General features: G+C 46.2%; 1 protein-coding gene across 1 annotated transcript; it reads left to right on the forward strand.

Moving 5' to 3' along the window:
- The first annotated feature begins 693 nt into the window (after positions 1–693).
- ARF1 (ARF GTPase 1) lies at positions 694–15,530 on the forward strand. The gene is made up of 5 exons (XM_071734538.1): positions 694–868; positions 10,858–11,037; positions 11,695–11,805; positions 12,480–12,604; positions 14,171–15,530. The coding sequence occupies exons 2-5, from the start codon at positions 10,890–10,892 to the stop codon at positions 14,330–14,332; spliced, it is 546 nt and encodes a 181-aa protein (XP_071590639.1). The 5' UTR covers positions 694–868; positions 10,858–10,889; the 3' UTR covers positions 14,333–15,530.
- The last annotated feature ends 4,489 nt before the right edge of the window (positions 15,531–20,019 follow it).

The following is a 20,019-nucleotide window of genomic DNA, read 5'->3' on the forward strand; positions in this document are numbered from 1 at the left end:
TGGACTCGCTCCAACCCCTTCGTGTCCTTCCTCCAGTGGGAACCCCCGAGCTGCACCCATCACTCCCACTCCCAATCCATCTCACCAAACCAAACTAAAGGGAGAGAACCCCCTCCCCTCGCCTTACCCAACACCTTTCTTTCCACGCAGACCCCTCCGCAACAATTTCCACGCAGGTTTCACGCACACATCCACCCCATCCCCCGCAACTCCCCCCTCCCCACTCCGCCCGCCACGGAGCGATGCTGGGCGGTACCTTCAGGACCCCACGGAGCACCCATCCCCCCCCTCCTCCCCTCCCACTCCTCTCAGGATGGGGATAAGGGGGGAGCGGGAGCCTCTCCCTGTGTCCCGTCCCCCCCCCATCACGCGTGGGGCGGGGGGCGTGGCCCAGGGGCTTGTGGGCGTGGCCACGCCCCTCAGCTGTATGCGGGTCAGGCGTAGCCACGCCCACTAGCCGCAAAGCCACGCCCCCTTGACTTATCCGTGTCCGGGTAGCCACGCCCCCCTCACCGACAAGCCACGGTCTCTCGGCGCTAAGCCACGCCCCCTCGCCCTAAGCCACTTCCCCTTCCCACTGAGCCACGCCCCTAGTATATAAGTCGAGGTCGCTGGTCGATAAGCCACGCCCTCTCATAGCTAAGCCACGCCCCCTAGTCTATAAATTGCGCTCCCTCGCCGCTAAGCCACGCCCCCCTCCTCGGTTACCCGTGGTGCCGCGCGCGGGGCTGGCACTGACGTGGCCGCCGAGCGCCGCCATCTTGTGTGCCTGGGCGGAGAGCGGCCGAGAGGCGCAGGGGGCAGCGGGCTCCGAGCGGGACCGTCCGACGAGAGCCACAGACACCGCCCGCGGCACCAGCCGACCCCGGTGGGTTCGCCGACATCTTCTCTCCCTTCCCCTTCGAGCCCTGCCCGCCCTCCTTTCCCGGCTCGCCCGCCCACACCCTGCCAGGCGGCGGCCCGCGGGCGGCTCTGAGGCGCCGCGGCCTTGGCGCTGAGGGGAGGGAGGCGGCGGGGCGGTGGGCGAGGGGGTCCGAACGCTTTTTTTTTTTTGTCCTTTCTTCCCTCCTTCGCCCTCTTTCCCTGCAGCCAGGCCGCGGCGAAGGCCCTGAGGAGCGGGGGGCCTGGCAGAGGCGCTGCCCCATCCGTCTCCTTCTCACGGATTTGGGGCTGGGTGTCTGGGCCAGGGGGGGTGGTCAGGGTTTTCTGTCGCCTGGCGGGGAGGTGTAGGGACGGGTGGGACTTGGGGGGAAGCGTTTCTGCTCCCCGGCAGTTGCACCGGGCCCGACGCCGCTCCCCCTACAGGAGGAATGGGAGGGGATGCGGCGGGATGGGCTTTTCCTCCCTCCCTCCCTTCCCCAAACTCGCTCGTTCCGGCCTCTGCCCCGCCCGTGAAACGAGGGGGGGAATTTCCTCGTTTTCTTCTTCCTCCGAAAACCCTGATGGTAGCGGGGTCTCGGGGGGTTGAGAGTGGGATGGAATTCGTAGGAGGGAGGTTGTGGTTTTGGTTGGTTTTTTTTTTTTTTCTTAAGCCTTTGGCTGCTGGGCTGAGGAGAGTGAGGATAAAGGCAAGAAGTTGAGCTTCAGCCTGGAGCAAACTCTGCCATTCTTGGCTTCGTTTTGACGGCCTAGGATATCACTTTTCCTTGGGATATCAGCTCCTGGTGGGAGGATATTATACTCTGTGTGAAAATACTATATCCTATATCTCTGAGTAGTTAACATGATACTTCGAGCTGATAAGCCCTGTCTGAACGTGGAAGGCCAAGCTATTCAAGCCTTTTCATGGAGGAATCACTTTTGCCTCAGCAGAGCACAACTAAAACTCTGCTGGGTCATAAAACTGTCCAAATGTTGTGTTTGACATTGACCTTGCTGCTAGTCTCTTGCCAAACCAAATTCCACAGGTTGATTAGAGTTGTATCCAGAGGTCTTTGTTTTGAAACGTAGCTTTGGCAGTAACGAAAATGCCAACTATTTTATATAATACTTTGGACTCTTGTTTTGCAAGCTGCAGGAGCTTACAACACCCCTTAGCACAGGGTATTCTATTAACCTTATTTTTCAGGCAAAAAAAAATCGAGTCCAAGTAATCCAAGGTCATTCAGCAGCATCGTTTTTACTATTTTTGCTGCTGATTTGGAACACTTCTGTAGGAAAAGGGAACTGTAGCTGAACTGGAGGCTTTCTTCCTGGCTTTTATGAGTGTGTTTTATAATCAAATTATCAGTGTGAGTCCTCTCACAGGAGGCAGGAAGGGCTTTTCTGAAAGGAAAGTTTATGAGGCTGGTGTGATGCCACTGGACTTCCTCAGTTCAAAACTCATCTGGAGAACCCTGTTGGACTGCTCTCCCTGTTGTAGTAATTGCATTGGGTGAAAGGGTGAGGAAACTCTCCTCACTTGAACCTCTGAAACTCAGCTCCTGTGCCAAGTTTCTTGGCTCTTCTGCCCTGGTGGAGCATCAGGAAAAAAAAAATGGTTTGAGCAGATCTCTGCTCAGAACACCCCTTGTTGCTGCCACACACAGAGAAGAGCTGCTGGATGGTGTTAAAAGGCAAACACCTGGAGGTTAATCAGTCCCCAACGAGCTGTTTTTTTCTGAGATTGTTGAGTTGTGAAATGGAGAGCAGAGGGATTGGGCAGGGGTGGTGTTTTTTGCTCAGTTCCTCTGTGTCTTAGTCATGCCCAGCAGACTTGGGGGGGGGGCAGGTGTAGTCATGGCTTTTTCAAGGCAAACAAAGTTTATGTGGGAGTCGTGGGCTGGCTTCTAGTCCTTATAATTCACCAAATTGTGTTGTGCTCTGGTTACATCTCTTTGAAAGCCTGCTTTAAGCAGAAGCATTCATCTCACTGAAGCACAATTATCAGATAAGCTGTTGGTTACATTAATTGGTGAAGGGAGGCAAAGCTCTCAAGGCAGGATTCCAGATGAATTTGCTGTGGTGAAGCTTAAATCCCTTTCTTTTATTTTTAAAGATCAGTTTAGAAATAAAAGCTGCTGATGTGTGAAGATGGACTTTAAAGTGAAAATTTCTATGGATTTCAACAGCCTTAGCAAGCAGCTAGGTTGCCTTAACAGTGGGTAAATTTGGTGAACAGAAGTTAACCTTTTCTAAAAAGGAATAGCTTGGATTCTTTTTTTAGAAATCTCTTGGAAGTTTTGCTGCTGGAATGTTATGAAGCTTCTATTAGACCCAGCACTGTCCTCAGCCATTATTCCCTTTTAACTGATGAGTAAAGAAGTTTATAATCAGCTTCCTACTACAGCAGCTGTTTTTTCTGTGTCATTCAGCATTTTTTTTTCCTTTCTGCTTGTATCTAATTTTATTTCTTGTTTCTAACACACGCAGACACTGAAGGACTGTGGTACTCCTTGTGCTGGTGTTTCAATTCTTATAAAACTGTTAATGTCTGATATAGCACTTATTCCCATGTGGATCTTGTACCTCACCACTGGCTGCCTAAGCTCTGCTTTGACATTTCCCCTAAACCAAAAGCCAGTTTCATTTCCAAAGCTCCCATGTGAGTTTTTGCTATTTCTTACATCAGTGTAAATGTTGACTTAGTGCCCAGTTACAGGGAATGAATAACAGGATATCTGGCTTTCAGTATAAAATTTTCAACTTGTGAATAGTTCAGCCTCAAAAAAAACCCCAAAAACCCAACAACGACTGTGCAAGGATTGTCTAAAAAGAAATGCTTGGTAATAAGTGGTTCTCACAGCAGGTTTAACAGGTGAATATGAAGTGGGAATCACAGCTACATTGGAGGCACCTCTCTATTTCCTGAGCAGCTTCAGGCAATCCAGAGGGAGGTGATGGTTGCACTTGATCTAAAAGTGTGAACAGTCCCCCCTTCTGTACTTTTCCATGTGTCAGCCTATCCTTTAAATAAAATACTTCTCAGACCAGCTATGTTTTTTCCCTCTGGATTTGTTTGCATGATGGTGATTTGTGGTACTCTATAACTGCTCAAAATAGTTTTGAGATTTTGCTGTGAAAAAGAAGTATTTTGATTCCCCCTGCTTCAAGGTGAGAATAAGGGAGTCACTCTGGTTTGGGTTTGAGTATCAAGTCAAATGGCCTGCTGCTCTCTCTGCTGGATACTGACTTTTTTTTTTTTTTTCCAGTTCTGCCCAGTATTTTTAGGAGTGAGCTCTTCTTGTGCCTGAGAAATAGCCATGACCCTAAAGGAAATTTTTCCTCCTTTGCCCTTGTTTTTAATCTTGTAAGTGAAAATATTTTCTGTCTTCCTGCCATGCTGAGCCTTCTGCTCCCAGGAGAATCGTACAGCATGTGGAAAATGCACTCTCTGGGTAATGAGAACAGACAGCAAGATGTTCAGCCTACTTTGGTTGAACAGAGGTGCTACAAAAGGAGCAGCTCTGTGCTGGATTTTTCTTTCACCTTCCATCTTGCTTGAAGTTAACTTGCCCTCCACCTGCCTTGAGCGTTCCCTGTGCATCTGGGCACTTTTTAGTTGGTCCTTTGGTGGCCAAATCCAGCTGTGCCTCTTTAGGTATGAGTACAGTTACATATCTCTGGTTCTTCAGTGCCCTAACATCCCTTAGAAGACTTGTGGCAAGGTCAGGATCATTTAGGACACCTTTTCCAGGATTCCTTTTCCATCTCATGCCTGGCAGAAGCACCTCCAAGGTGAAGTGAGGAAGAGTGTTACAGTGGTAGGTTTTGATCTCCACAGTTGCTACTCCTCTAGTTTTAAAGAGTGTAACTGTAGATCAGTTGAATGAATGAAGAACTCTGAGGGGATGTTCTTGAGGTGGCCTTTATTTCAGAGGTGTTTCCATCCAAGATAATTCCCTGTTGAAGATAGAACCTGTTAGCTACTCTTCAAGTTTTGCACACAGCCAGCACCTAGTGATGTTCACAGAATCAGCCAGGTTGGAAAGGACCTCTGGGATCATCAAATCCAACCCTTAATCCACTGCCATGGATGGTATATGATCTAAAGCCCTAGGTAACTTAAATCAGAATTATTAAAGCTAAATTCCACTGTCCTGAAGTCAAGGGGTCTGAGTGGATACCCAGTCATCTTTCACTCAGCTTATCAGACACAGAAAGCCAGTAAACAACTTCCAAAAATAGGAATATAGCTGTACTGGAATACACAGGTACTGGGCCACCCTGGCTATCTATAAAGAAGAGCTTTGAGCAAGAGTATTTTTCAAAATTTTCTGTAACAGAACACTCCAGTCTGTAGATAAATCAGTTCAAGTTTGAAGGAACACAGCTTTTTTGTTTGTGCCTGCTGAGTGGTGGTGTGAAATACAGTGGCCCTAGATTACTCCTGAATTTTAGCAGTGTTCTATTCTTGTTGGATGACTTCTCACATTCTCTTAAGTCACATTTTATATTGTAAAGAACAAGCTGCCAAGTTTGATTTGCACTTTAAATTATTTGCCAGTTGTTCTTGCATGTAGCACCAGGGACAGCTGTTTCCCTTTTTTTTTTTTTTTAAGGTTTCCCACCTCCCGTTTACAGATGGGTTGGTTGTTTTTAATGAATATTTTGCTTCTCTTGCCATTTTAATTTGAAACCTTCTAGAAGGCTGTATAGTAGAAATGTAATAAAAGGTAGCTATTGATAACTGGATTTCAAATTAATATTTCTGTTGAGTAACAAACAGATCAATTTTTGTTCTCCTGTGGCTGATGTTAATACCAGGGTAGAAGTTGCAGGTTTGGGCTTTCCCTGTCTGTATAAGTAGAGTTAATGCTTGGGCCAATTTCAAGTAAGCTCTCCTTTAAATTAAAATCTGCTTGTGGTAGTAAATCAGTTGTCTCGATTTTACACCAGTTTTGCTTGCTGTGGGTGCCTAAGCAAATAAAACAAGGTACAGAAAGCTACTAAGAAAACAAGATCTGAAAGGCTTAGGAAGATACAATAGATGCCAGAAACAACAAACGTCCTCTGTGCCTCAATCTCAGTGTGATGGGCAGAGAATTACACTTTACTTGACTGATCCTCACTGCTGCTGGTATTTTTCAGCTCTAGAGAACAGTTTGCCAAAATAATTGTGCCTGGCAACTTTTGTTATTGATCACTGTTGTTGTTTTTCACTATGGGAGCTGTGTGTGTGGCAAGTGCTGATACATCAGAGTGAGGGAAGTGTATTTCTCTGCTACAGGCATGATTTCACTGGTTAAATAATGCATCTGACTCCTCCTATCTTACCTTCTGATTTCATCTGCTGTGGTGTGTTTAAAAAAATGGCATAAACCTGGAAGAAATGGTGGCATTTGCCATGACACTTGGCATGAAGTTTAATTTCTGTGTGTAGAAAAAGGACTTTCCCAGAGATTCAGAATTAAGGTTATGAAGAGATTTCAAGATGTTGCTACATTTTCTTTAATGTACTGCATACCCTTCTGGCCACACTTCTGTGGGATGGCTTGATAACTAACAACTCATCCAAGCAGTTTGGAGGTCAAGAACCATATTTGATTTCTTAAGCAGCCTGACTGAAATGACACTAAAACACATTAATGTACAGCTAAGTGCACAGTGCTGCAGAAGATTAAGTGTTGAATGATCTTTTGGCCTTGAGATGCTCCCCAGAGCTTTTATTCTAACCACCTACAATTAATAAAAGCAAATTTTATTTCCTACTCAGGGGCCATATCACTTTAACAGCCACCAGCCTGCCTGATTATTGCAGACACTCATTCATTTTTAACTCATTATTCTGAGCCTTTAAAAGACTGTTCTCCTAATTGCTTCTCTAAAAGTACCACTAGAAAACAGACTGCTGAAAATACCTTGTTTCCTGAAACACCACTGCAGTTTTAACCCATCTTTCCCTCTGTTTACCAATTGTACATTAAACCTTACCTGAACCTGCCCAACAGGTTTTTTACTCCTGTGAGGATCTGGAGGTGGAGTAGACTCTAGGGTAAGGTGTGCTTCAGAGCTCCCAAGGGCAAGGGGGAACCAGAGTTGTACAGAGAGTTGGGTTTTGGGGTGATCTGGGTTTGGTGAGAGGTTGTGAGCTGCTGTTCCTAGAAGCTGAAGGGTAAAGGGTTTCACTGAGCCTTCACTCCATGCTCTGCAAAAAGATTCTGTGCTTATTCATGACTCTTCCTACTTAGCCTGCTAGATACCTCTTTTGAAGATGTGCTCAAACACTACAAGTAGCTTGCAAGCCATAATCTTTTATCTTTTCAAGGCATTTGATTGAACTTGGGCTTCTCAAATAATGGGTGTAGGAACTACTGACACCACTTGCACGGAGGGAAAGAGAAAGTTAAGCTTCAGAACAGGCAGCAGACAAAATACTGGCAAGCCTTGATAGACTGCAAATGTTAAAAATGTCTGAAAGGCAACAGGATTGTTTGTTTAACCTAAAAAGGTCTTAAAAGTCCTCATATTTTCAGGCTGAATATGTTGTTTTTCATGGTTTTCAACTAAAGGACTGAAATGAGAATGAAAGCAGCTTCACCTCTGAAGCACAGCAGCAGCAATCTCGTGACCCCTCAGCTGAGCTGTATTAAGGGGAAGCAGCCCTCAACTGTGGTGGCAGCTTCTGCTGTGGTCCTGTTTAAAAAAGCAGAGACCTGGGGGCTGCTCAGGGTTGTGATAAGGATTTTAATGACATGGAAAGGCGTGGAACTCGAGGTGCTTTTGCTTAATAATAAAGTAATTAAATACTGGCAGGGACAGTGTAGGGAGGGGAGTGTGACACAGAGAAACGTGGGAGTGTGATTTCCTTTTTTGTGGCAATAGATGAGCATAATTGGGGCTGCTGATCAGAGGATGATCCCACTGACAGTAGGATCTTTTTTTGCTCTCTCTTTTTTGCTCCAGCAACATCTAACAAGTAACTGGGGGAGCCCACAGTGGTTTGTGGGAGTTCTGACGTGGGTTTCTCCTAATATTTTTCTTTTAGACAGGAAAGATATTGCTGCTTTCTAGCCAGCATCTAAAGGTCTTGCAGGGATGGGCTGTAAACTGCACTTCTCTACCTGTAAAAATGAATGGGACTTTCTGCAATGTCACCTACCTAGAAGTACCAAATAAATTCTAGAAGTTGTTTGGATAGTAGGAATGTGGAAGAAACCAAGTGCTTAAATGTAGCTTTCTACTCTTCACAGAAAGGGTGGAATGGTATAAAAGCAGTGGAGGACAGACTTGACCTGGAAATAGATCCCAGGAAAACAAGGAGAGGAGAGGCTGAGGGAGCTGGGGGTGTTGAGGCTGGAGAAGAGGAGGCTCAGGGGAGACCTCATCACTCTCTCAACTCCCTGAAAGGAGGTTGGAGCCAGGGGGGGGTTGGGCTCTTTTCCCAGGCAACTCTCAGCAAGACAAGAGGGCACAAGAGGTCTCAAGTTGTGCCAGGGGAGGTTTAGGTTGGACATTAGAAAGAATTTCTTTCTGGAGAGGGTGATCAGACATTGGAATGGGCTGCCCAGGGAAGGGGTGGATTCTCCATCCCTGGAGATATTTCCAAAGAGCCTGGATGTGGCACTCAGTGCCATGGGTTGGGAACCACAGGGGGAGTGGATCAGGGTCCTGATCTCTGAGGTCCCTTCCAACCCAGCCAATTCTAGGATTCTATGATAAGGATCTAACGGGGTTCACTACTGTTAGTGCCACGTGTAAGCAGCTTGTTCAGCTGACTGTGACTTCCCCAGGGTGTGGAATGATGTCATGGTTGTAAATGCTCAGGTTTTGCTGTGTTACATGATGGCTGCCAGTAATTCAAGCACTAATATCATGCAGAAACAAAATAAATGCATTGTTTGGGAAGGCTTGCCTGGATCCTCTTGTTGCCAGAGTTCTTGGTCTCGTTTTGGAGGGTTGTGTGAGCTCTGGTAAAAGGTTACAGCTCAACACTGACTATCACTTTTCAGATGAAGTGGAAGATAGAGGTAGCAGGAGACCAAAGGAAAGTTTTACAGCCACAGAGCTGCTGTGGTGGGGTGGGGAGTGAGACTTCCTGCTGGGTGAGTGCTCTGGATAAATAAAAATTCCAGCAAAACTGTTTTCTGTACTTCTGAAATTAACTTTCCTGTTTATACAGCTTTCATATGTTGAAGTGGAAGTAGAATTTTTGTGGTCGTGCTTCAGAAATAGAAGGAAAATGGTGGCATAATAGAACTTCCAACTCTTCCATTTGGTTTTAATCCACAGGCTTCCTTGTTTGGCTTACAAGGGGGGTTTAGCTATAAAGTTTCAATTGCACTCAGCTTCAGTCATGGAAAGTAAGTGAATCTTTGACTCCCAGTCAGTAGTTGAAGTGGTGATGTCATTCAGGAACTCTGGACTCTTGAGTTCCACTGTGGAGCTGCTTGTGTGGAGACACCTGACTTAAATATTACAGTGCTTAACTTTGGGGTTCAAAATTGAATCCAGAAGAGCTTCCTGAGAGGATCAGGACTGCCCAGACCCTTCCAGTGCTGGTAAGGAAGTTGGAGTCTGTACTCTCCTAGCCTAGAGCTCAAGAGAGGGGAGGACTTTGGTTCTTTGGTGCACTTTTCAGTTCAGAGCTTGTTTTAATTGTCTGAAATAGACTTTGCAGAGTGTCTGTTTCCAGTGAGAATTTGGCTTCAAGGACACAGCTTCATCATGAAGCACAGAGTTTCTTCAAGAGATGATTCAGACTTCATGTAGTGCTTTCAGTTGTGGCTTGGCTTACAGGAAGATCATCCTTTCAGTGTTACTTGTTCTGCCTCTATGTGCTCCTCCTGTTTTAAGCTTGTTTTTTGAGTTGGGCTCCATCTCTTCTTCTCCAGCTGACATCTGAGAGCTTCTGGACACAGCAGCAGTAGAGGTGTGAGCTGTCACTGTGTAAAATCCTTGTCTACATCCTGCTGGAAAGATTTCAGGCTGTTTTGTTTTCTTTTTTTTTTTTTAAGAGTGTCTTATGTGAGTAGAAGAGTAGTTCTGGTGATTCCAAACTCACTGTGTAGTAAAAAGTTTTACTACTCACTGTAGTAAAAAGGGGAAATCTGTGGAAGAAAGGAAGAAGCAGAGATGTTGTGGTGCCATGGATTCCATCTCGAGGGCACAGAGAGTGTCTGTGAGGGTTGGAGAGGAGGAAGGGCAGTTTGTGGAGAGGCGGTTTCTCCAGTTCCTGAGCAGGAAGCTCCTGGTGTTGTTAATCCCTTCAGAGTGTCCAAGCAAAAGTGTTTGCTGTGAAGGAAGAAATGTTCATTTCTAAACACTCCTCTTTTAACCTGGTTCTTAATTTTCAATAGTTAAGTTTCAGTCAGTGTGGGTTTGTTTCCTAGAGAAGGTTTCCTCTGATGTTAATGCAATAACTGCTTTGTGTTTACCTTTTTTTCACAGTCCATTTCCTCAGGGTTTCAGAGGAAGGAAACTCCTTTGAGTAGGAGAGTCCAAGATGTGTTTTGAGTTTCCTTTGCAAAGGAAGGATCAGCATACTGAACAACAAAGAGATGAGCACACATTTAGCACTTTTTTTACTTGCAGGTCAATTAAAAAAAAAAAATGTTTATGGTGACACTTCAGGCTGCAGATAAATTATCCCAAAACAATGGGGGGACAGAACACCTGGAATGGGCAGTTGAGTTGAAGGCAAACTGAATTTTGCAAAGAAAAGTTTGAGAAAAGCATTTAATAGTAAAAAAATCCCTGAAATAATATTGGAAACATAAAAAGCACTCAGAGCAGTGTCTGTAACCAGCTTTGGTGTCTGTGTTGATCTTTGTGTTGCTTCAGTATGGAAAAGAAGAACGTTCAGAGGTAGCTTGGGGGTATCTAAAGAATTCAGATTATCTGATAGTTTCTTTTTTTGTGTGCTTGTGGCTGTTTCCAGCCTGGTCTGAACACAGCTATTGGTAACTCATGAGTGATACTGTGATCTTTTTCCTCTAGACTTCACTGGCCAGTGAGAATAAATCTCAAGCATGGGAAATATTTTTGCTAACCTCTTCAAAGGCCTTTTTGGCAAAAAAGAAATGCGGATTCTAATGGTTGGTCTGGATGCTGCAGGAAAGACAACTATTTTGTACAAACTTAAACTTGGTGAAATAGTAACTACTATTCCTACTATAGGTAAGATTTTTTTATTTTTTTTTTAATTTATAAAACTGCTGGCTTGGAGGTTTGGTTCTTATTGTTTGCAGCAGGATCTTATCTCAGCTGCCACTCTGGATTTAAATGACTTAGTGCTGCACCCTGACTTGACTGTCAGAACAAGCACTTGCTAAACCCAGGGTATGAAGTTGGCACAGCTGAACTTTCCAGCATGGGGAGGAAATGACATGGCTGTTTTTTTTTACTTCATTCCCTCTCTTTACTCACTTGTGGAACAGCCCTTTATGGGCCACAGCTGAGCAGTCTGCCCTGCTAAGTAGCACCAAATAGGTTAGGCTGAGGAACTGAGGGTTTTTTTGGAGGGAGACAGTGAGAACTGTAGGATCAGAGGTGTGCCTTGTTTGCTGTCCTTAAAGCCCTGCATTTATTTGATACAAAATAGTTTGCTCTGCATTTTCTAGCTGCTTAGGTACCAATTACAACTCTTTATAATTTAAAGTGGGAGTTTGGGAAAACCCAGGTGTGTCTGAGAGCTTCAGTGTCAGATTCTGCTGCTTTTAACTAGTTGTAAATTTAATGTTTTTGGTAGTGGCATTCTGAGTGTCACTTGGTACATACAATAGGCCCAGAGCCAACTACTTTTCACTGAGATTTTTGCCACAATTTCTGTTTTAGGTTTCAATGTGGAAACAGTAGAATACAAGAACATTAGCTTCACAGTCTGGGATGTAGGTGGTCAGGATAAGATCAGACCCCTCTGGCGCCATTATTTCCAGAACACACAAGGTGAGTCTTAACACTTCTGTTGGAGGTTTCCAAAATCTAAAGGTTTTTTTCTTTTTAAAAATACCCTTTCTGTGATAATCCTGCAGATTTCTTGACGAGGGATGTTTATTATTATAAAAGGGTGTGTTTTGTGTGCTGCTCTGGCTCTTCTATTAAGTGCAATTTGAAAGGGGTGGAAAGAAACATAAAAACCAGTCTTCCTTGTCCATCTGACTCACAGTGAGTTCAGAATTTTGCTGTTGTTTGCTGTGTCACAGCTCCCTGCCTTCACTTTGAAGCAGAGTCTTTCCTACAAGCTCTAACAGCCCCACCAGCTGAGAGTTTGTCACCTCTTTCACTGCTGCTCCTTTGTAATTATCGAATCCTAGAGTGGTTTGGGTAGGAAGGGACCTTAAAGATCATCTAGTTGAAATGTGCATGGGTTTGAGTCCTGTCACAGGGTTTCTGCTCAGTGGAAAATGCCAAGATGCACAAGTTCCAAAACCAAAAATGCAGACTGACTCAGCAACAACAAACTGTGAGATAACAGTATTAGGAAAACTGTGCTTTTCTGATTTTTACACTGAATTGTTTCACATTCTTTCCTCTTCAGAGCAGGATTCTGACCTCCAGGTATGTACCATTTGCAAATAACTTCTGCTGTCTGCTTATTCTGATTGTTTGCTTATTTCTAGGACTGATTTTTGTGGTTGACAGTAATGACAGAGAACGAGTGAACGAGGCCAGAGAAGAGCTTATGAGAATGTTGGCAGAAGATGAGCTTAGAGATGCTGTTTTATTAGTGTTTGCTAACAAACAGGTATGCCCAAGGAAGGGTTGTGTTTTTGGGTTTTTTTGGTAAGAACTAAAAGCTTACAGCACATTTCTGAGTGCTAGATCTTGAATTTGACATCCTCACTTGCAGTCTAAAACTCAAAAGCTCTCAGTCAATGTCCATTCAGTTTTGCTGAAGACAGCAAACCCATAGGATTGTTACCCTAGTGTCATCTGAAAAGGGAGGGACATCCTTCTAAACAGCCTCAGCTAATAGGAATGCTCAGTTTTAGGGAATTCTGCCAGTTGGATTGACCACCAGGTTCCTCCAAACAGAGAGGAAAGCCAGAATGCAACCACTTCCCTGAATTCTTAGGGTGTTGAGGGAGTGCTCAGTGACAGTGATGTCACTGGAAGCACTGGGCTGAGTTTTTAGGGTAGCTGTGGTTTTCCAGACTACAGAGTGAGCTGGAAGTTCTTCCTTTTAATGCTTGTAAAGACCTTGGTGGCTTAAACCCAAATGTCAAGGGTCTTAAATACGATTAATAAATGTACAAAAGGAGTAAATTGATTGAACAGGCTCATTGTGAAGGGTGAAGAAGCCTTTGGTCTTGTGGAGGAGGAGGGAAAGGTGAACTGTGAGCAGAAGTAGCTTTAATTTCAGTGCTGCTTCATGAGAGATGTTGAGTTTAAATCATAACCACAGCCCCACAAAACATTTTTTGAGTGGAAAATAGAAAACTGACCTTGAATTTGTAAGTTTGGGTGAACACTGAGGGGCTTGATGACTTGCTCCAAACATCAGCTCTCTCACTTCTGTTTTCTGAAGAAAATCCTGGAGGAATGGTGCAGACAGTGTGTGGTTTTGGTGGTGGTGTCAAACCTGTTGAGACTTGGGTCAGTCTAGGGGAAATAGCTTGGCCATAGAAATAATTCTGGGTCAGTCTAGGAGAAATAGCTTGGACATAGAAATAATTTTGGGTCAGTCTAGGAGAAATAGCTCAGACAGAGAAATACTTTTGGGTCAGTCTAGTGGAAATAGCTTGGCCATAGAAATAATTTTGGGTCAGTTTAGGAGAAATAGCTTGGCCATAGAAATAATTTTGGGTCAGTCTAGGAGAGATACCTTGGACATAGAAATAATTTTGGGTCAGTCTAGGAGAGATACCTTGGACATAGAAATAATTTTGGGTCAGTCTAGGGGAAATAGCTTGGACAGAGAAATAATTTTGGGTCAGTTTAGGAGAAGTAGCTTGGCCATAGAAATACTTTTGGGTCAGTCTAGGAGAAATAGCTTGGACAGAGAAGTAATTCTGGGTCAGTCTAGGAGAGATACCTTGGCCATAGAAATAATTTTGGGTCAGTCTAGGAGAGATACCTTGGCCATAGAAATAATTTTGGGTCAGTCTAGGAGAGATACCTTGGCCATAGAAATAATTTTGGGTCAGTTTAGGAGAAATAGCTCGGACAGAGAAATAATCTCCTGCCAGAGAAACTGAAAGAGCTCTTAACTTTCTAATTAACCAGAACTGCTCCCAGCTGGTTCAGGGAGGCAGGCACCTCCTTCTCAGCAAGTAGGGGAGAAAAATTAAATTCTTCTTCCTTCCCTCAGGACCTGCCGAATGCCATGAATGCAGCAGAAATCACAGACAAACTTGGACTGCATTCTCTTCGTCACAGGAACTGGTACATCCAGGCAACCTGTGCCACTAGTGGGGATGGTCTCTATGAAGGACTGGACTGGTTGTCCAATCAGCTCCGAAACCAGAAATGAAACGATAAACCTTCCTTTATCCCTCCCCTTCTTTTTTCCACCCCCTTCCCTCTTATTTCCTCCTCTTCACCCTCTGCTTTACTCTGATGTGGCAAACTGTGCTACTTTGTGGTATCGAGTGCCGGAAGCTGTTTTCATTTCTGTTTGTTTCTTTTTTTGTCACAGTATATATTGCAACATGCTGTAAATGTGGCAAATACAAGCCTGGAAACAGTTAGGTTTCTTATTTAATGTAAATAGTTTTTGTTTCCAATGAGGCAGTTTCTGGTACTCCTATGCAATATTTACTCAGCTTGTTTTTTTTATTGTAAAGAATCAAATCACTGGTTAGTACTTTTGGAAGGGATTTAAGTGGGTTTAACATAAGGGTTGCCAGTGGTCCTTGTGCAGTAGAGCTGAATCCTATCTCGGCTGGGTTGTGAGATCTGGGAGGTCCTGGTTTTGGTGGTTGGTTTTTAACCTGAATCTTGTATTTTTTTAAAAATAGTCAAGGAAAAGTAAAAACACTTCAACACACAAACGTTTGACAAGGCTTCTGCCATTCCTCACCCCCACGAGGGGACTTTTGATTCTTTCTTTGAAGTGGTGAAGCAGTGGTTGACCCTCAGCTTCATCCACTTAAAAAACAGTTCATAATTAACAGATTTCTGGCTCTTTCTGTAGCTCATGGTTATGTGCTCCTCATATTTGTTCATAGTCATTCAAAGATTTGTCAGCCCTGGTTCAGATGAGCTTGCAGACTCATGCTCAACATCTGACTTTTGGTTCAGGTTGAGATTTTTCTCTTCCACTGAACTTTGAATCATTTCCAAAAGTCACATTTTTAGCCTGTCCTATTTGTCAAAAAACCCTAATAAAAAAAAAAGTGTTTTGTACTTTTCTTGTGTGTAAACCACTCCAGAAGGCAAACCTTTCCACAGAAAGCACAGCCTCTACTAGTCCTAAGCTCTATAGGCAGAAAGTACTGTACTTAACATTAAGAATTGCCATGAAAAAACACCAAACATCTATGTATAGCATCTAGGATTTAAAAAAAAAAATAAAAAGCATGAGAGTTTGGAGAGTCATTCCACTCTAGAAGTATTCAATCCCATTTTGGAACAATCCCATATCTGTATATGTGTGAAAACCCTTGGCATCCCTCATACTGCAAGGTTCAGATTTGCCATCAGTTAAAAAAAAAAAATAAAAAAAAAGACCTCTTTACTTTTCTTTTGTATTTTGATAAACACTGAAGAAGCTGGAGCTGTTAAAACTTTAACTTGAGGAACTATCAGAACTGGTTTATTTAGTGTTGTGGAAACCTTTATTGCTTTCAATACACAATTAGTAATCAACTGTTTTGTATACTTGTTTTCAGTTTTCATTTCGACAAAACGAGCACTGTAATTAAGGCTATTAGAATAAAAATCTCTTAACTATATCATGGTTTTTTATGCCTTGCTGTTCATTTGATCATCTTGGCAAGAAATCATAATGAGATACTTGTTGAATAAAAAGTTTCATGAAACTTGGCACTGGTTATCATGGTGGTTTGTAGCATCTTTGTGCAGCTCCTGTCTGCTGGGTTAATGCAAAGCCAGGAAGTGTTTTGTTCCATCACAATTTGCATGGAAATTCCAGGATTTCTTCTGCTCTTTTCCCAATGAGCAGGTGAAGAGGTGGGCAGCAGTTCTTTGGTCCTCTTCTAGAGTCCCTTCATCACCTCAAGGGTGGCTGCTGAGCTTCTTCAGCACTCCCATCCTTCACACAACAATTTGTTGCTCCCTCTTAATAACAGAACCTCTGAATTAAGGCAAAATTATGAACTCTGTCTTCCTAAACACTTCATATTTATTTTTTCCGTTCCACAGCCCCCTCTGGAGCTCCTCCCAGCTGATTGTCCTGCTTTCAGCTGGAGTTCCAGCAGATTCCAGGCTGGGAAGCTGAAGGAAGCTGCAAGGTGTAGAGCTGTGCAGGTTGGAGGGAGCAGACTCTCAGGTGGGGAAACCTCCATCCTCAGATGGGTTTTGGGGGATCACAGCTGTGCTGGGAGGAGACCAGAGTGGGGGTTGTTGTTGTTCCACCCTGCCAGGTGGGTGCTGCCTTTTTGGGTGCTCCCAAAATCCAAGGATCTCCTGTCCAACAGCTCAGGAATCCCCTTGTGCCCCAGGTTTTTTGTTTCCTCTACAGATCCTTCCAGAAGCTTCCAGAAGAGCCCTCACCCCCAGCACAGCTTCATCCTGGGGTTGTCACCTCTCTTGCAGAGGCTCACCCAGGGAAGTGGGTGTCTTCTCTGCCCTGTCTTCAGCTGGGAGCTCAGGTTCAGTCAGGTTTTCCTGTTCCTTGTCAGGGCAGTAAAGGGCAGATAATGCTGGGCAAACAGGAGGATTGCAGAACTCCTGTAAATCAGGTTGTTCTTCTCAAGCTCTTCACCTCACCTGGGATTTCAAGCCCTGAATCAGGATCTTTGCTCACCTGATAGGGCTGGCAGGACATTTTGTTTGTTTATTCTGGGAGGGGACTGAAGGGTCAGCTCTTCTGCTGGCCCCACTGCCCTGGCTGAAATAAAGAGAGACCCCCACTCCTTTTTTTCCCCCCCCCCACTCCTTTTTTTCCCCCCCCACTCCTTTTTTTTCCCCCCCACTCCTCTCATCCCCCCCCAACTCCTCTCATCCCCCCCAACTCCTCTCATCCCCCCCCAACTCCTCTCATCCCCCCCCAACTCCTCTCATCCCCCCCAACTGTTCTCATCCCCCCCAACTCTTCTCATCCCCCCCCAACTCTTCTCATCCCCCCCCAACTCTTCTCATTCCCCCCAACTCTTCTCATCCCCCCCAACTCTTCTCATTCCCCCCAACTCTTCTCATCCCCCCCACTCTTCTCATCCCCCCCCAACTCTTCTCATCCTCCCCAACTCTTCTCATCCCCCCCCACTCCTCTCATCCCCCCCCACTCCTCTCATCCCCCCCCACTCCTCTCATCCCCCCCCACTCCTCTCATCCCCCCCCACTCCTCTCATCCCCCCCCACTCCTCTCATCCCCCCCCACTCCTCTCATCCCCCCCCACTCCTCTCATCCCCCCCCACTCCTCTCATCCCCCCCCACTCCTCTCATCCCCCCCCACTCCTCTCATCCCCCCCCACTCCTCTCATCCCCCCCCACTCCTCTCATCCCCCCCGATTCTTCTCATCCCCCCCGATTCTTCTCATCCCCCCCGATTCTTCTCATCCCCCCCGATTCTTCTCATCCCCCCCGATTCTTCTCATCCCCCCCAATTCTCCTCATCCCCCCCAATTCTCCTCATCCCCCCCCAATTCTTCTCATCCCCCCTCTACTTCCCTAATCCTCCCCTAATCCCCCCCTACTCCCCTCATCCCCCCACTCCTCTGTTTTTCTGGGATCAGGGAGCTGTGTCCTGTGCAGGGAGGCAAAGGGGATGAGCAGCCCTGGGGTGGGATGGGCTCTTTCATCCCCCTCACCCTCATTTTTCTCTTGTTTCCTGTTTTCCAAACCTATTTTTGAGGGCAGAAAAGGCCCAGGAGGCTTCAGACTGTGTGAGGGTTGAGAGGAGGAGAGGCTGAGCTGTGAATTCACCCAGCCAAGAAGCATCAGCTCCCTGGGAAGGGAGGGAGAAGCTTGGAGCCCATGGAGTAGGATTCTGCTGTGTTTGTTTTTGCTCCAATTTTTTCTCTCAATTCTTTTTTTCCCCAATTTTTTTTTTCCAATGTTGTGGTTCAGGTCTCCAGTACCTCCTTTACCTCCTCACTTCCCACCAAGCCCAGCTCCTACTCCACCATCCTCACCTCTACCCTGGGGCTTTCCCAGCAAGGACAACTCAAAACCTGAACCCACCCCCCCAAAAAAAAAAAAAAAAAATTCCTAGAGGGCTGATGATCCCCACCTTGGTCAGTGGGACAGAACCTCCAGACAGGGAGCACATGGGGTGGATCTGGAGGTCAGACCAAGCAAGAAGAGCCCCATGACCCTTCCAAGAGGTCAAAACCCCCTCCAAAATAAATAAAAAAAAAAAAAGGAACAAAAACCTAAAAGATCTTGGAGTGGCTGAGGCTGAAACTCAGCCCGTGGTGGTGGGGTTAAGCCCGTGCTGGCAGGCAGGGCTGGGGAGGGGGCAGGGGGACAGAAGGGCTTTATTCCAGCTCCTGCTCCTGCTCTCTGGGTGTCCCCCAGCCCTGGATGAATGCTGTCCTTGTCCCACACTCCTGGTCCCACCCTGCACGGGCAGCTCTGCCCCCCATCAAACAACTGATGGCAACAGGCACTGAGATCATAGAAACACAGAATGGGCCAAGTTGGGGCTCTCTGTCTTCACGGTATGAAGTCTTCCTCTTGAGGTTTAAAAAACAAAAAAAGATGGGAAAAAAGGAAAATTTCATAGAAAAATAGAATGGGTTGGAAGGGACCTTAAAATCACCCAGTTCCAACCCCTCTCCATTAGCAGGGACACCTCCCACAACACGAGGTTGCTCCAAGCCCCATCCAACCTTCAACACTTCCAGGAATGGAGCAGCCACAGATTCCCTGGGCAACCTGTGCCAGGGTCTCACCACCCTCAAATTAAAGAATTTCTTCCTCATGTCCAACCTCAATCTCCCCTTTCTCTCCAAGTTTTAACCCATTTCCCTTGTCCTCTCCCTACCCCCCCCATGTCCAAAGCCCTCCCCCAGCTTTCTTGGAGCCCCTTCAGATATTGGAAGGTTGCTCTGAGCTCACCTGGGAGCCTCCTCTTCTCCAGGCTGAACAACCCCAATCCCTCAGCCTGGCTTCCCAGGGAGCTGCTCAGCCCTCTGAGCATTTCAGTGGCTGTGCTCTGGACACCTTCCAGGAGCTCTGTGTCCTTCTGGTGTTGGGGACTCCAGAACTGGACCCAGCACTGCAGGGGGAGCTCAGCAGAGCAGAGCAGAGGGGGAGAATCCCCTCCCTGTGCTGCTGTCTCTGCTTCTGCTGATTCCCCCAGGACCTGGTTGGTTTCTGGGCTCCAAGCACACACTGATAAGGCCAAGTGCCGGGTCCTGCACTTTGGCCACAACAACCCCATGGGGAGCTCCAGGCTGGGCACAGAGTGGCAGAAAGGGAGCTGGGAGTCTGGATTGCCAGGAAGCTGAAGAGGAGGCAGCAGTGTGCCCAGGTGGCCAAGAAGGCCAATGGCATCCTGGGCTGGCTCAGGAAGAGCGTGGCCAGCAGGTCCAGGGAAGGGATTCTGCCCCTGTGCTCAGCCCTGGGGAGGCCACAGCTTGAGTCCTGTGTCCAGTTCTGGGCCCCTCAGCTCAGGAAGGAGATTGAGGTGCTGGAGCAGGTCCAGAGAAGAGCAAGGAGGCTGGGAAGGGATCCAGCACAAGTCCTGTGAGGAAGGGCTGAGGGAGCTGGGGGTGTTGAGGCTGGAGAAGAGGAGGCTCAGGGGAGACCTCATCACTCTCTCCAACTCCCTGAAAGGAGGTTGGAGCCAGGGGGGGGTTGGGCTCTTTTCCCAGGCAACTCTCAGCAAGACAAGAGGGCACAAGAGGTCTCAAGTTGTGCCAGGGGAGGTTTAGGTTGGACATTAGAAAGAATTTCTTTCTGGAGAGGGTGCTCAGCCATTGGAATGGGCTGCCCAGGGAAGGGGTGGATTCTCCATCCCTGGAGATATTTCAAAAGAGCCTGGATGTGGCACTCAGTGCCATGGGCTGGGAACTGCAGTGGGAGTGGAT

The sequence above is a fragment of the Heliangelus exortis genome, chromosome 2 (assembly GCF_036169615.1).
Source record: "Heliangelus exortis chromosome 2, bHelExo1.hap1, whole genome shotgun sequence".
In the NCBI taxonomy this organism is placed as follows: Eukaryota; Metazoa; Chordata; class Aves; order Apodiformes; family Trochilidae; genus Heliangelus; species Heliangelus exortis.

Excerpts from the sequence above, each read along its gene's own strand:
- ARF1 (XM_071734538.1), top strand. The coding sequence starts at position 10,890 with ATGGGAAATATTTTTGCTAACCTCTTCAAAGGCCTTTTTGGCAAAAAA. Across the intron at positions 11,038-11,694 it reads AACTACTATTCCTACTATAG|GTTTCAATGTGGAAACAGTA; the intron begins GTAAGATTTTTT and ends TTTCTGTTTTAG. Across the intron at positions 11,806-12,479 it reads TTATTTCCAGAACACACAAG|GACTGATTTTTGTGGTTGAC; the intron begins GTGAGTCTTAAC and ends GCTTATTTCTAG.